Here is a 14,233-nt window from a genome sequence, read left to right as displayed (position 1 = left end):
AACCTAACTAACAAGGCTCATGGATAAACATTCAAACAGTGTATTTCTTCACAAATGATAATTTTGCTCACTTTTGTAACATGTTCATTTATTAATCTGACAGACAGAAGAAATTATGAAAAATACAGTATCATGATATCACCTTTCTAATTATTTTACCATAATATTACACAGTTGCAAGTCCACACAAAAATATTTACCAGAAAATGCTGTGGAACTGAGACATGTTGAAAAATATTACAACTAGAAAAACTAAACATTTTATTCTCATTAAGTTATAAGATATTAACATGAACATTATATCATACAACTTGATTAGTTGTACTTGTGCTATACATCTTAAATAGTTTACAATAGCTATTTGATATTACACTCAGACTTTCTTCATAAACTGTACATAACAGAAATTAACAAATTCATTTAAATATTTACTTTGTAGGGTTTACCTAATAGAACACTTTCATATATTTTCAGACTAAATTAAATTACAAATTGTATGACATCTTTGAGTCTTGTGGCCAAGAAATTTACCACTTTAATAATATTTCAATAAATTTCTGGTGAAATAATCACATTAGTGACATGTTATCAGTAGTCTTTTGTGCCTTATTCACAACAGAAGATCCCTCTACATCATGAAAATATTTTGGGATGATAACATTTGTTAAATGGTCATTGTTGACAGTCCGTACATGTGAAAGTCTGAAACAATAAAATAGTATTAAATGTTGGCTTAAATGTTACCCCAAAAATTTAAGTATTCATGGCTGCATCACGTTACTGATAAAAGGCTACTCAACAGAGAAAAAAAGGAAAAAAAGAAAAAAGATAAAAGAAAAAAGAAAAAATTGACACACACACAACACAAGGCATAAAGAAAACTTTATGCTTGCCTCACATTGCTTAAAATTGTGTGCTCAGACTCCTTAGTATATAGTCATGAAAATGAACAACAAAATAAAAGGGTGTGACATAATGAATATGAAGATAAATATTTTAAAAAGCAAGTTACATGATTTTCTAACTAAAAGATGATACCACTAAGGGGAAGATTTCATGAAGGATGAAGTGATACTTTGAGCTGGATCCATAAATGGAATAAAAATTTATAATAGTTGTAGTGGATGTAAATATTGTAAGTTTGGCAAATTTTAAATAAATAAATTCTTTACGGGTAATATTGTAGTAAGCGAGACAAAATTTCAAATACGCGAATTGTAACCTTGATGTGTCTCCTGTACAGCAGACATACGTTCTGAAATTCTGTTGTTATGAGATGAATAAAATACAATTCACATTTCATTTCACCTGAGGTATTCCCAGTTGAATAGGATAGTTTCTTGGATGGACAGGCATGAGATTTTTAGAACATGAAGTTTTATTAAGTGACATTCACAAGACTCCATCTTTTTGAGACCACAAATTATCCTCAGTGCTCTTCTTTGTAGTTTATGTTTGTGCTATGAGTTTAATTTCACCTGAAGATGATTACATAGCAGAGCAAGCAGTGGAACTGAGCATAGTACACTTGCATTACTGTGAATTTTGATGTACCTTCAAGATCACACGCCATAATGATCACAGGCCTGCTTATGGGGACTGTCTGGGTCGCTTTCTGGTGAGCCGCCAAGGAAACAGTATTATTTAAGCGACTGCAAATGATTGCTCGGCCTATTCTGTACACTATGTTGTTATTTTCCAGTTAATATGTTCATTGGTATGCACAACCTATATCTTACGAGTTGCTCTAGAAAGTGCTATGTTTCATAAATTGTGCTTGTTCTTGCTATAACAAACTTGATGATGAGTGAGGGTTACATTTTCTCCACGTGTTAGTGTCAGTGCTAAGTCATCCAACAAACATCTCAATGGAAGAAATATTCCAACATCTCATTGATCAGCAGCAAACTTTTGTGGAAAGCAGCAGGTTCTCACCATCACTCTCAATCAAGTGGTGTCTACCTGTCTGCGTCAGATTACTCTCCTGTCTGTGCTACCGACGCCCTTTCCAACATATGATGAATCGGCTGAAGATTGGGACTACTAAGAGACATGGATATGCCAACATTTCCAGGTTTTTCATGTGAATGATGCAAACCTGAGTAGGACTTTTTCCTTTTCTGGCTTTCACTGCACACTTATCAGTTGTGTCAACTTGCACCTTTACAAGAACTGGTCAGCTTATCATTTGATGAAATGTGCAAGTTTCTCTCAACCTATTACTGTGACAGAACGCATGTCATTGCAATGCGTGTGAAATTTACCATTGTCAGAAAGATCGAAACCAATAATACAATGTTTGGGCTGCCGAATTACACCGGTTCAGCCATTATCGTAAATTTGTCACTAGTACCCATCACGAATCCTACACTGATCATATGGTGTGTGATGTTATTATTTGTCTGGTCCCAGATAGGAAAGATCATAAAAAGCACTTCAGTGTGAGAATTTGGTGCTTATAGATGTGCTCAATGCAGCACAGTCCTTCGAAGTGTCACGGGCTGCAAGTGATAAGATTTCTGCATGGGGAGAGATATCAGAAGTTGCTCAGTCAGTCCCTATTAGGCATGTTGCGAGTGTTCAGGATGACAGGGAAGCAGTTGCAGCAGTACAACCTTCAACTTAGTGTCATATGGGGCAGCATCAGTTATGGCCACAGCAACAACAGGCTGCATCACAACAGTGGCCACGTGCTCCCCTTCTGTCTTGCCCATACTGCTTCATCCAAAATGAGTGTGCTGTGTGCCCTAAACATTGAGCAGTTTGCAACAAGTGTCAAAAGAAAGGCCACACTGCATCAGTGCATAACCCCTCTTCAAACGTGGCACACACAGTAATACCGATGGACATAAACTATATTTCTCCAGTGACTGTCCCCCTGAACAAACTTTATATTGACTTACATGTGTTCAATAAATTGCAAGTGGACTTAGGAGCTGCAGTGACTTAAGTAAATGCACAAATGTAAGTGGACTTGGGCTCCCCTCCGCTCTCACAGATTTCACGGAAGTCGTGTAGCTACAATAAACATAAGATTCCGAACTTGGTCAGTTCTCCGCTGCTGTCTCTTACAAATGTGTTGTTTGCCCTCTCACCTTCCATGCCACGGATCATTCCTATACCACAGACCTGTTTCGGTTAGACATGTTTAACGCTTTCAGTTTTTCCATAGCCAATGATGTCAATGTAGTGTCAGATCATGTTCCATATCAGCAACTGGAGTCCCTCTGCTCTGAGTTTTTCGTCTCTGCTTTCCCCTGGGCTTGTAGCGTTCGCAGCTATTATGTGACTGCACATTTTTGCAGTAAGTTTGTTAAGTTCTGGCAAGCTGTTTTTGAAGCCTACAGTACAGTAGTGTTCAGTGGTAGCTGCCCATGTGGCCTGCTGTATGCATCATAACTACACCTGTTGCTCCAGCGGACTGTGAGATTGCTCATTGTGATGTGTACTAAAATCACTTATTCACCTCACCTGAGAAACTAAATAACTATGTTAAATATTATCTGTTTTATTTAAAATTTGGTACATGACCTTTTGTTATTCAGAAAAGCTTTGTGTCAAAATTTGATACCACTACCTATAATACTTTTGGAGATATAAAAAAACCTATTAAAAATATTTAACTGACACTTAAGAAAGTAAATTCAGATAGTAACAATAACAGTTTATATTTCTTTTGTTATTTGACAACAGTAATAGCACTCTTAGTATGCTGATTTATTTTTAAAGAATTTCAATTCTAGCTTTCAATGATATTTTTTTCTTTTGTAATGAAAATAACAGTTTAAGAGTTAATACCTATATCTTGTGTTAGGGTGAGAGTAAATGAGTTCAAATTTGCATAAAATTCCACCTTGAGTAACTAGCAAGTGTTACACAACCAAGGTGTTGTTAACTATGTAAATCCCCGTAACTGATGGATGACATATGTCTAAAACCGTTTGCTTTTGTACTAAGGCAGCCAGAAAGGTAATAAGAGGATAAGCAGTTCTAAAGTATATTTCAGGCATAGTTTTTTTCTTAGTTTTCATTTTGTTTGGTTCGGTGGAACATTTTGTTAATACTTGCAGCATGAAATAACATAGTTCATCTGTGAATGTTGACTGGAGTAAAGCAGTTTGAGTGTGAATATGACCATGAAAGATTAATCTGATTGGCTGTTTGTTTTGATCAACCAATGAGAGTAAAGTCTTTCCCGTGAATTGGAATGAGTTATATGGCCTGAAAGCAATGGCATTCAGTCAGTCGTGGACTAGCTGCTGGCCGAGAAGGTCATGCTAGACATATCCAAAAAAATTATTTGTAAAATGAAGAAATGACTGTTTTATCATGTTTGGTTTATATCGGCGTTCAAGCAGATGCAGTTATGGACAGTTCTGTAAAGTTTTCGGAGATTTTGGACTGTTGGTTGCAGAGAAAACTGCGTGTGAAACTATCGGTCTTTGTACTGAATTCTGCGTGGCGTGTTCAATATGCATTTACAGAACATTTTGGTGAGCATCTTCACTTGAAGAATCCACTGAAAAGGACCGAGTGTGAACTCGTTTTGTAGCAGTATATTGATTGTATTAATCTCGTTATATTTCGGGTTGGACTTAGCGCATTTCTGGCTGTCTTGCATGTGATATAAGCTGCCTGAACTAGTGGTGGATGTACTATCAACGTAAATGTAGGCTTGTTGACACCATAACTAAAAGACAATAAAAAGCATTAGAATCCATAAGCAGACATTTTCAATGAAGGAAGGAAGCATCCATGTTTGCCCATTATTACTAGAGATTTACAGGTTTACTTTGTTACCAGAGGTATGTGGACTTTGCAATCATAAGTATGGACGGTGGTTTTCTTCAATGCTGCTTTTCGCATCGTCTTCATAGTACCTTCAAATGCAGAGTAACAGGTGGTGAACTGACACTATACTGAGGTAGGTGGACATTAATTTGGCAGCTTGCTTCACACAGTGCTATCGAACAAAAGTAAATCCTGCCCCGCCGCAATTGGTGCATTGGCCAGAAAATAGTAGGATGTAGAGTTCGGAAGAGTATGAACTGTATATGAAGAAGCAGTAGTGTTTAATTGAACTTGTAAAGTGTTCACACGCGTGTGAAAAAAAGGAACTGGAAAGTAGGACCAAAGACACATGTGCAATTGAATGTGCGTCAATAATACAACAAGGCAACAAGTGGAACAAGGCGGCAGATTTCGGCAGCGACTGTGGAGCTATGAGAGGTGTCGTCACACTAGGCAGACCACCAGCCGCTGGAGCAGTTCGCAGCTGTGGATGGAGTGCTGGCCCATAAACTGGATCGGTGGAAGCAAGGCCTGGAGAACGGATCCGCTGTAGCACCTTGCTGTGCAGATTGCAAGAAAGAAAGGATAAGTAGTGTTCTACTTAAAGTTTTGTGTGTGTGTGCGCCAAGAAACTTTGCAGAATAGCCGAAAAGAATTAGGAAATTGTAGATGAGAAACGGGAGGTAGAGTTAGGTAATGTAAATTACGAAGATGATTCAATGACAGGTAATTTTAGTTTTGATGTATCACAATAAAATGACAGTGGTTTACCTGAGTCAGTGTTGTCTAACTATGGTGTAGATAATGAACTGAGTGAGGTGGAAGCCGATGCTAAATATATAGCTGTTACTGTTAAATAAATAAAACAGGAACCAATGTCAGTTGCTAGGGAGCAAAAGGACAATGTGCCAGATATGTTGGCGAACATTTGGGAGAGCATATGGGAGAAATGAATTCTAATATGTGTAAAATGGAATCAGATATTGACCATAAAATGAGTAGATTAAGCACTGATATGGATTTCAAAATAAGTAAATTAAATTCAGAAATAAATAAATTGCATTCCGAATTGATCAGGGATTTAGTAACTTGGCAGTCAAACTGGAATCTAAAATGGAGGATAAAATGTCTGAGTTGAAGGAGTCTTTAAAGAATGACATGACTTTGTTTGGTAATAATATTAAAGGAGAAATTTATCACGTGAAATTCGAATGTAATACTACTATTGTAACAGTGAAAAGTGAACTAACTTCACAAACTGAGCAAGTTGCCGAGAGCAACCAGCAGGTAGAGCAACAATTACATTCAGAAGTAAGTGAAGTTCAGGAACAGATTCACAAGGTAGAAAAGTGCTGTGAAGAAAGTCACATTGTATTAGAAAATAAAATCAAAGAAGGAAAAGATGTGTGTGTTAAATTTTGTATGCAAGCTACTAGTAAGATTACTAACATTGAAACTAATAGCCAGCAATTTAGTATTGGGGTGTTGAGGTGAGATGGGGGAGGGATAGTAGGGCAGCGATGGAGGAGGATGTATTGCTGCTTGTGGGAGCATGCAGGGATATGACAGGAATGGGGTAGGGCGTCTAGGTGCTGTCAGGAGGTTTGATGGGGGGTGGGGGTGAGTGAAAAACGAGAGAAGTGGAGGAGGGGGGAAAAAGAGAGAGACTAGTGAGTGCTTCATGGAATAGGAGGCTGTGTAGTGCCAGAGTAGGAGTAGAAAAAGGGATAGTAGTTGGAAGGAAAGTTGGCAAGAATGTTCAGCAACTGGGTTGTCCAGCTGTCTCTTGGCTACAGTTTGTCAGTGGCCATTCAGGCGGACAGGCAGCTTGTTCGTTGTTATGACCACGCAGAATGCCACACAACGGTTGCAGCTTAGTTTCTATCTCATGCAGCTCCTTTTGCAGGTAGCCCTGTCTTTGATGGGAAAGGTGATACTTGTGACCAGACTAGAGCAGGGACAACGGGAGGATGTATGGGACAGGTCTCGCATCTAGGTCTATTGCAGGGATATGAGCCATAAGCCAAGAGCTTGGGAGCAGGAGTGGAGTAAGGATGGACCAGGATATTGTATAGGTTCAGTGGACAGCAGAATACCACTGAGGAAAGGGAAAGATGGATAGTGGGTACAGTATTCCTCATTTTGGTGCACGGCATAAGGTATTCAAAACCCTGGCAGAGAATGTGAATCAGTTGCTCAAGTCGTGGTTGGTACTGAGTCATGAGGGGAGTGCTGCTTTGCGGCTGAATGGCACAAATGTTAGAAGTGGTATGTAACTATAAAGACAAGTTGAGAGGGTAATTTCAGTCTGTGAAGGCCTTGGTATGTTTGGAGAGTGGCTGCTTGTCACTCTAGATGTGGCAGCCACAAGTGGCTGGGCTGTATGGAAGGGATCTCTTGGTACGGAATGGGTGGCAGCTGTCAAATTGGAGATACTGCTGGTGGTTGATAGGTTCGATATGGGCGGAGGTACTGGTGTAGCCAACTTTGATGTAGAAGTCAACATTGAGGAAGGCAGCTTGTTGGGTCGAGGAGGGCCAGGTGAAGTATAAGTAAATGAGGGAGGAGGTGTTGAGGTTCGGAAGAATGTAGATAGGGTGTTCTAACCCTCTGTCCAGGTCATGAAGATGATATCACTGAATCAAACCAGGTGAGGGGCTTGGGATTCTTGGTTGTTACGAAGGAGTCCTCTAGATGGCCTATGAATAGGTTGGCATAGGATGTTGCTATACAGCCATTACTGTACCACAGTTTTGTTTGATGGTGATCCCTTCAAATGTGAAGTACATTGGTAGTGATGACAGGGTGCCATGTGGTAAAGGAAGAGGAACTGTGGAGAGATTGTGGAAGGTTGGTGTCTTTGATACAGGAGGGTAGGTTATGGGTAATAAGCTGAAGCTATTGGGCACAATAACCGGCTACAACGGGGCATCCCGGCTGGTTGGTTTATGGACTTTGTGAAGCATGTAGAAGCTAGGAGTGTGGTTAATGGTACGGGGAAGGAGAGAGATATATTCAGGGGAGCAATTCTGGGATGGGTCTAAGGATTTGAGAAGAGACAGGAAATCCTGTTGTACTACTGGAATTGAGTCACTGTGGCAGTGTTTGTAGGTGGACAAATCTGACAGCTGGCAGAGTCCTTCCTTTAGGTAGTTGCTATGGTTCAAAACCACAGTGATTGAGCCTTTGTCCGCAGGTAAGATTATAAGGTTGAGGTCAGCTTTTAGAAAGTGTATTGCCATTCTTTCCGCATGTATAAGGTTAGTTTACATGTTGAGGGATTTGGGGAATGATTGCAAGGCAAGGTTTGAGGTTAAGAAATACTGGAATGTTACGAGGGGATGATTTGGGGGTAGTGGGGCTGGATTATAGTTGGATGAAGGAGTGTACTGAGTCAGGCAGGGTTCAACATTGGCTTTGGGTTGAGTTTGGTTGGTAGGGTTGGTGATGAAAAAGTGTATCCACTGTAGGAACTGGGAGAAGGAGAGAAGGTCTTTAACAAATCCAACATGATTTAATTTGGGAGTGGGGCAAAGGACTGACACTTTTGTAGGTCTAAGGCTTTTGGAGGAAAGGTTAAAGACTATTTCGGTTCTGTTTAGGTTCTGCATAGTGGTGGAAGGAAGTTTGAGGGTGTGGTAAATGTAGTAGGTCGGTGAAGCAGGGTTTGTTGGCTATGAGCAGATGTGGGGGAGGTTTGGAGGCTGTTGTAGAGATGGTGGGGATGGAAGGTGAACAGGCTGGTGAGTTTTTTTGAGGTGACTTTGTGCATGATGTTCTAATTCCTGGATGGCAACAGTTTTAATGTGAGGCATTGAATACAGGAATTTGGGATTGCAGAGCAGGAGAATTATACAGACAGAGAGGAGGTATTGCAAGGAGGTTTGGGCCTGATTTAGATGGTTTTACACGAATAGGTTGGTGAGTGGAATAGTGGAATGTGTACAGATGGAGGCCATTGTAGGAGGAGGTTTTGCAGCCAGAGATGGGTTATTTCATGGTGTGGCCATTTGAGTAATTCCTTAATCCAAGCAACAGTGCAGGAACAGCATGTGGGATTGGGTTCTAGCTAGGGATAAGGAAACTTTTCCATGCTGGAACAGATGAAAGAAGCAAGGATCCATGGGGGAGGATAAAAACACGTAAATAACATAAAAATACACATGAAAAAACACAAAATGTGCACAAAAATGTGGAATAAATCACAAAAAGGACAGGACATGTTAAGTGCAGGGAAAAGGTGAAACCTAAGGGAATAGGATACATAGTGAAAAAAGAAAATGAACTGGCTTCAGGTATCGCCAAGAACCCATGTTCTCCAGTCAGTCACTACAGAGTAACTGCATTTACTTTGATTTCATATCCCTGTTTATCTCAGTATCTGTGTTGCCCTGAGAATATCTGTATAACAGTGAAAATGTCAATGGTATGGGCTGTGTGTCTTATTTGGAAACAATGTTGTTTCATTAACTCACCAAACACATTTTTGGTTACAGTAATGTCCACTTGTCCGCAGCTCATGGTCTTGCGGTAGCATTCTTGCTACCTGAGCACGGGGTCCTGGGTTCGATTCCCGGCAGAGTCAGGGATTTTCCCTGCCTCGAGATGACTGGGTATTGTGTTGTGTTGTCTTCATCATCATCATCCATCCCCATTACGGTTGGAGGAAGGCAATGGCAAACCACCTCCACTACGACCTTGCCTAGTCGGTGGTGTGTGTCTCCCGCATTGTTCCCTACGCTCCTCTGAGTATGGTACCACCTCCTCCTCCTCCTCCTCCTCCTCCTCCTCCTCCTCCTCATCATCATCATCATCATCAATGTCCACTTAACTCTATGTCTTAAGCTAGCATTCAGTACTGTTTGGTTCTACATCTGGTTTGTTTTCTGGTAGTGTTAGTTGTATGTTAACAGTGATATACTGGACTGCAGATAGGTTTATTAATGAAGACTTGCTCAATTTGCTTCTCTCGCATGGGTTCGCTGAAGTCCTTTATAACAGCACAAATGTACAACACACTATCTGCACCTATTACTGGAGTTTCCCCACAGCTGGTGACATCACTGGCACACTGAATTGTGATAGTATTATGATGGCAGCACAGCAAGCTCTCATGCAAGGAGCTGAATCAGTGTTGTGGCAACCAGTGCTATGTGATGATGCCATCAGCACCATCTCAATTATGAGTCATAAAGACATTATTTATATGCATCCTGTCAACCACCAGGGCATTGACCATCTCAGGTGCTGTAACAGTATGGCCAGAACATCTATTGTCCAGCATACATTGTTTGTTTGAGTCACATGGATGCTGTATGCAGACTACCATGTGGTGCAGGAGATCAGAATTGAACCATTTGGCCATTTTCCAGCTGAATAATCCACCCACTCACAATCAGCAGGGCAAGCAGCACTCATTCGTAAAACACTCCTTGTATGTTGAGGACTGGGTCTAGGTACTGCCACAATTCATTAACTCTCTCTACAAAGCTGCAGTGCCATACAGCAACACATCTTGGTCCTGACAACCAGCTGCTACTGAGCCAGTAATAAGTTTTACATAGCACTGCCTCTGCCAATTGGTGGGGCCCCTTTACCATTGCTTCGCTCTAAGTGATCCAGGTGTTGACATCAGACTGTGTTTGCAGGAGTTAGGCACCTACTCATCTTTAATAATGAAGTCAATTACATGTTAATATTACACTGGTGCATAAATTCATAGCATTTTTCTTTTGCAAGATGGTATCCTGGTTGCTATGGGTTTATTTATCAACTGTCATTTTTTATTTGTACTTCACTATTGCTATTTGAGATTATATGTTGTCATTTTGTCATTTGGAGGTTGTGACTGGAACTGTGAACACTAGAAAATGGAGTGCCAAGTGGATAAGTCAGTACATTTCTAACATATTCTTCTGATTGAGTTCTATAGACGGGTTACAGCAAAGGAGGCAACCAGAAACATTTGTGCTTGCCACTGGACACAGCAGGGCAAGAAAATGGTTTTCTCAATTTAAGAAGGATTGTTTTGACATTAGTGACTCTGCACATTCAGAAAGGCCTTTGGGTTTGATGAAGATCATTAAAATGCATTAATTCACAATGATCCACATCAGTGTCCTTGAGAACTGACAAATGTGATGAACTGTGATCATTCCACCATTGTGTGACATTTGCATGCACTGGGGAATGATCAAAAATTAGGTGGATGGGTACCATGTTTTAATCCAAAACCCCAAAAATCAGCATATGGCCATATGTGCACCTCTGCTTCTCCTTCTTCAATTGGCTTGTGAATAACACGAACCATTCCTACCCTGTATCACCAGTGCTGATGAGAAATGGTGTCTTCATGTTAATATAAGCAAAAGAAAGGAATGATTGAGCCCAAGCAAAACAGCAACTCCCTGTAAAAAGACCTGTGCTCATCCACAAAAGATAATTCTATGCATCTGGTGGAACAGCAATGGTCTGGTGCACTATGGAATGGTCTGGTGAACTATGGATTGCATCCCCGAGATGCAACCATCACTGCTGACATATATTGTCGATAACAGAGACATCTTGCAGATGAAATACAAGAACAGTAATGTGGAAGATTGTGTCAAGCGATACTGCTCCACAATAATACCTGCCTGCATTCTGCTAGACTGGCTAAAAACACTGTGCAAGAGTTAGGTTGGGGAGTCATTCTGCACCCACCTTATTCACCTGATATTGCACCAAGAGATTTTCATGTTTTTCGCTCTCTGTTGAACAGCCTTGAAGGAGCTTTCTTCCTGGTTGAAACATGCACTGAACGTAGCTCAATGAGTTCTTCACCTCAAAACCACATGATTTCACAGTCGCGGAATCAAAGGGATATCACCGCTTTGGCAGACTTGTAAATAGTGAAGGAGGACATACTATTGATGATATAAGTCTGTGTTATGTGTATCTGTTGTGTTTATTTAACTTATGGAAAAATACTATGGAGAAAAAAGGATAGGTATATACTTCACTATCCAGTGTTATGGACACACGTCGCCTGTTTGCATCCCCAAATGAATCCAACATGGTTCCACAACCCCTCTGAGGGACTACATCAATGAGAGATCTACGGAGAACAGGTAGGAGGAAATCCTACACACCGATTCATTAAGGTAATCATGGAAAGGGTTAACTTAACTTATTCAGTCTCAAATGGGAAGGTATGGCCATTCATACAGTATGTCACATATACATTTTCTACGGATGCATGGATAAACTGTGATATGTTTATGGAGCCCCAGACATATGTGCAGTTAGGTGCTAATGGCCCCTTGGGAGCTGGTGGCCAGTTGTAAAGGCCAAAATGAAGAGGAATGTTATAGTGGTGCGACCATGGGCACGTCACAACACTAGGACAGATTGCTACTCATCTTACAGAGGAGGTGTTGAGTCACAGACACAACAGAAAAGGCTGGTAAAATATTAAAGTTTTCGGATAAACTCCTTACTGTGCAGTAGAAAACACACACACACACATTCAGGCAAGCACATCTCGTACGCATGTGGTCACTTCATCCTGAGACAATGACCGTGTGTATGGTATGTGTATTTTGAAGGGCAATGAGTTGCATGCAAAAGCATAATAAATAATATTTTATGTTAGTGTAATAATGAGACGGTAAAGTACTCATAAGGTGGTAACCAGGCCACAGACAAAAGTGAGTATCGTGTTTATTTTTCACACTCAGAGTAATGTAAAAAAATACCTAAATAATAAATTTTATTTAGCAAGAATATTCAGAATGTTGTTTTAATGTATAATTTGAGAAGGGCCTTATTACAAAGAATTACAGATTCATACTACCTAAAATAAGCAATTTGTTTGAAATATCATATGATATATGTTAAATTTATTATGTTTGTTGTCTGGTAAAATGAAGAAGGGTAATGAACATTGATAGTAAGGTTACATGGGAAATAGGATTTGAATATTGCAGTAATCTGAAAGAACAGGAAATTAATATGCATGTCATATATTTCTACATATTTATAAACTTTATGGTCAGTCTCCAACAAGATTATTCAGATGTGAACGCTACTCCTATGGATTTTGATATAATTATTCTATTATTTTCAAAATTGGAATTTTGCTACGAAAACCCCAAATTTTGAAAAGAAATCACCAAGGGGAGTATATGAGGTTCCTGTTATTTTAGGCAGCATTTTATTTTCTAAATTTAACATTTTATTGGGGCAATGCAATTAGTAGAAGTAATTTGCTGCCTTAAACAGCACTGTGGAATACAACAGCAGCAAGTGAGAAGATACGGCACAGTAGTGAGTCATTGGAGTGAGGAGATGTACATGAGCTGGTTGCTGTGGCCGGGTGGTTCTCGGTGCTTCAGTCCGGAACCACCCTGCTGCTACAGTCGCAGGTTCGAATCCTGCCTCGGGCATGGATGTGTGTGATGTCTTTAGGTTAGTTAGGTTTATTTAGTTCTAAGTCCACGGGACTGATGACCTAAGATGTTAAGTCCCATAGTGCTTAGAGCCATTTGAATCATTTGGATGTACATGACCCATGAGAGAAAATCTTGCTACAGTGACCCAATACAATGAACAACAAACAAAAATAAATAAATAAATAAATTACTAGTGGTTCTGTGCATTTGCATGTGAAGCAAGGAAAAAACAACTATCTATATGGTTCCACATTTCCTAATCTCCCTTATCTCTTCATTATAATCTATGTGACATGCAGCAGAGTTTTAATATAGTTTTGTCCAAAATATTGATTTTCTAAACTTATTTGCACATTTCAGGACTTCAAAAAGGTCAACTAAATAAAAAATTTTACTTACGTTCCTCTCCTGCTAACAGCTACAACATTGTCATCCTCCAATAATTTCTGAATTTTTTCAAACTGTGTATCTGAGAGTGACAGATCAGCAGCAAAGGTTCTCAGGTTTAGTCTTTGTTTACTTAAGCAATAAACTAGTGCTTTCCTGTACAAGCACACCTCCTGTCATAGAAATACATGAAATATATTTAACCAATTAACATTAAATTAAATTTATTGTCTAGTGTCACTATAATGATAAAACTTTTAAAAGTCCATCAGATATCAATGAACAATAGTATAACAAATTAATGCATGTGCCAAAATAAAAATGACAGCTGATGAAATTATCGGTCAAATAATATTTTGTTTTATTAAAAAGGACAAAAATAAAAGAATGAGCTAAAAATAAATGAAACAGTTTTCCTATTCTTGCATTTTAAATAACTTAAATGGCATGAAATTAGAAAAAGAGCACTATCAATAAGGAGACACACCCTGCTATAAAACCATTCTCCAGTCAAAATAAAAGATCAAGTAAAGTGTAGCTAGGCACAAGAAACAGTATCACAGGGCAAGCATTGGTGTGTATCAGGGAAGAATTATCTGCCTGATGGAATAGGCTACTGCAGG

At 39.5% G+C, this 14,233-nt stretch overlaps 1 protein-coding gene across 1 annotated transcript in view; it reads right to left on the bottom strand.

The window, feature by feature from the left end:
* Nucleotides 1–240: 240 nt before the first annotated feature.
* The window catches only part of LOC126354734 (uncharacterized), a 125,048-nt gene continuing 111,055 nt past the window's right edge, over nucleotides 241–14,233 (bottom strand). Inside the window, exons 5-6 of the mRNA XM_050004600.1 lie at nucleotides 13,623–13,783; nucleotides 241–702 (exon numbers count right to left, since the gene is read on the bottom strand). Coding sequence (XP_049860557.1) covers nucleotides 570–702; nucleotides 13,623–13,783 — 294 coding nt within the window. The 3' untranslated portion in view covers nucleotides 241–569. The remainder of the gene's footprint in view (nucleotides 703–13,622; nucleotides 13,784–14,233) is intronic.

Source organism: Schistocerca gregaria, chromosome 3, assembly GCF_023897955.1.
Source record: "Schistocerca gregaria isolate iqSchGreg1 chromosome 3, iqSchGreg1.2, whole genome shotgun sequence".
NCBI classification, from domain to species: Eukaryota; Metazoa; Arthropoda; class Insecta; order Orthoptera; family Acrididae; genus Schistocerca; species Schistocerca gregaria.
The sequence above is the reverse complement of the archived record's forward strand: the minus strand, read 5'-3'. Positions and strand labels throughout refer to the sequence as shown.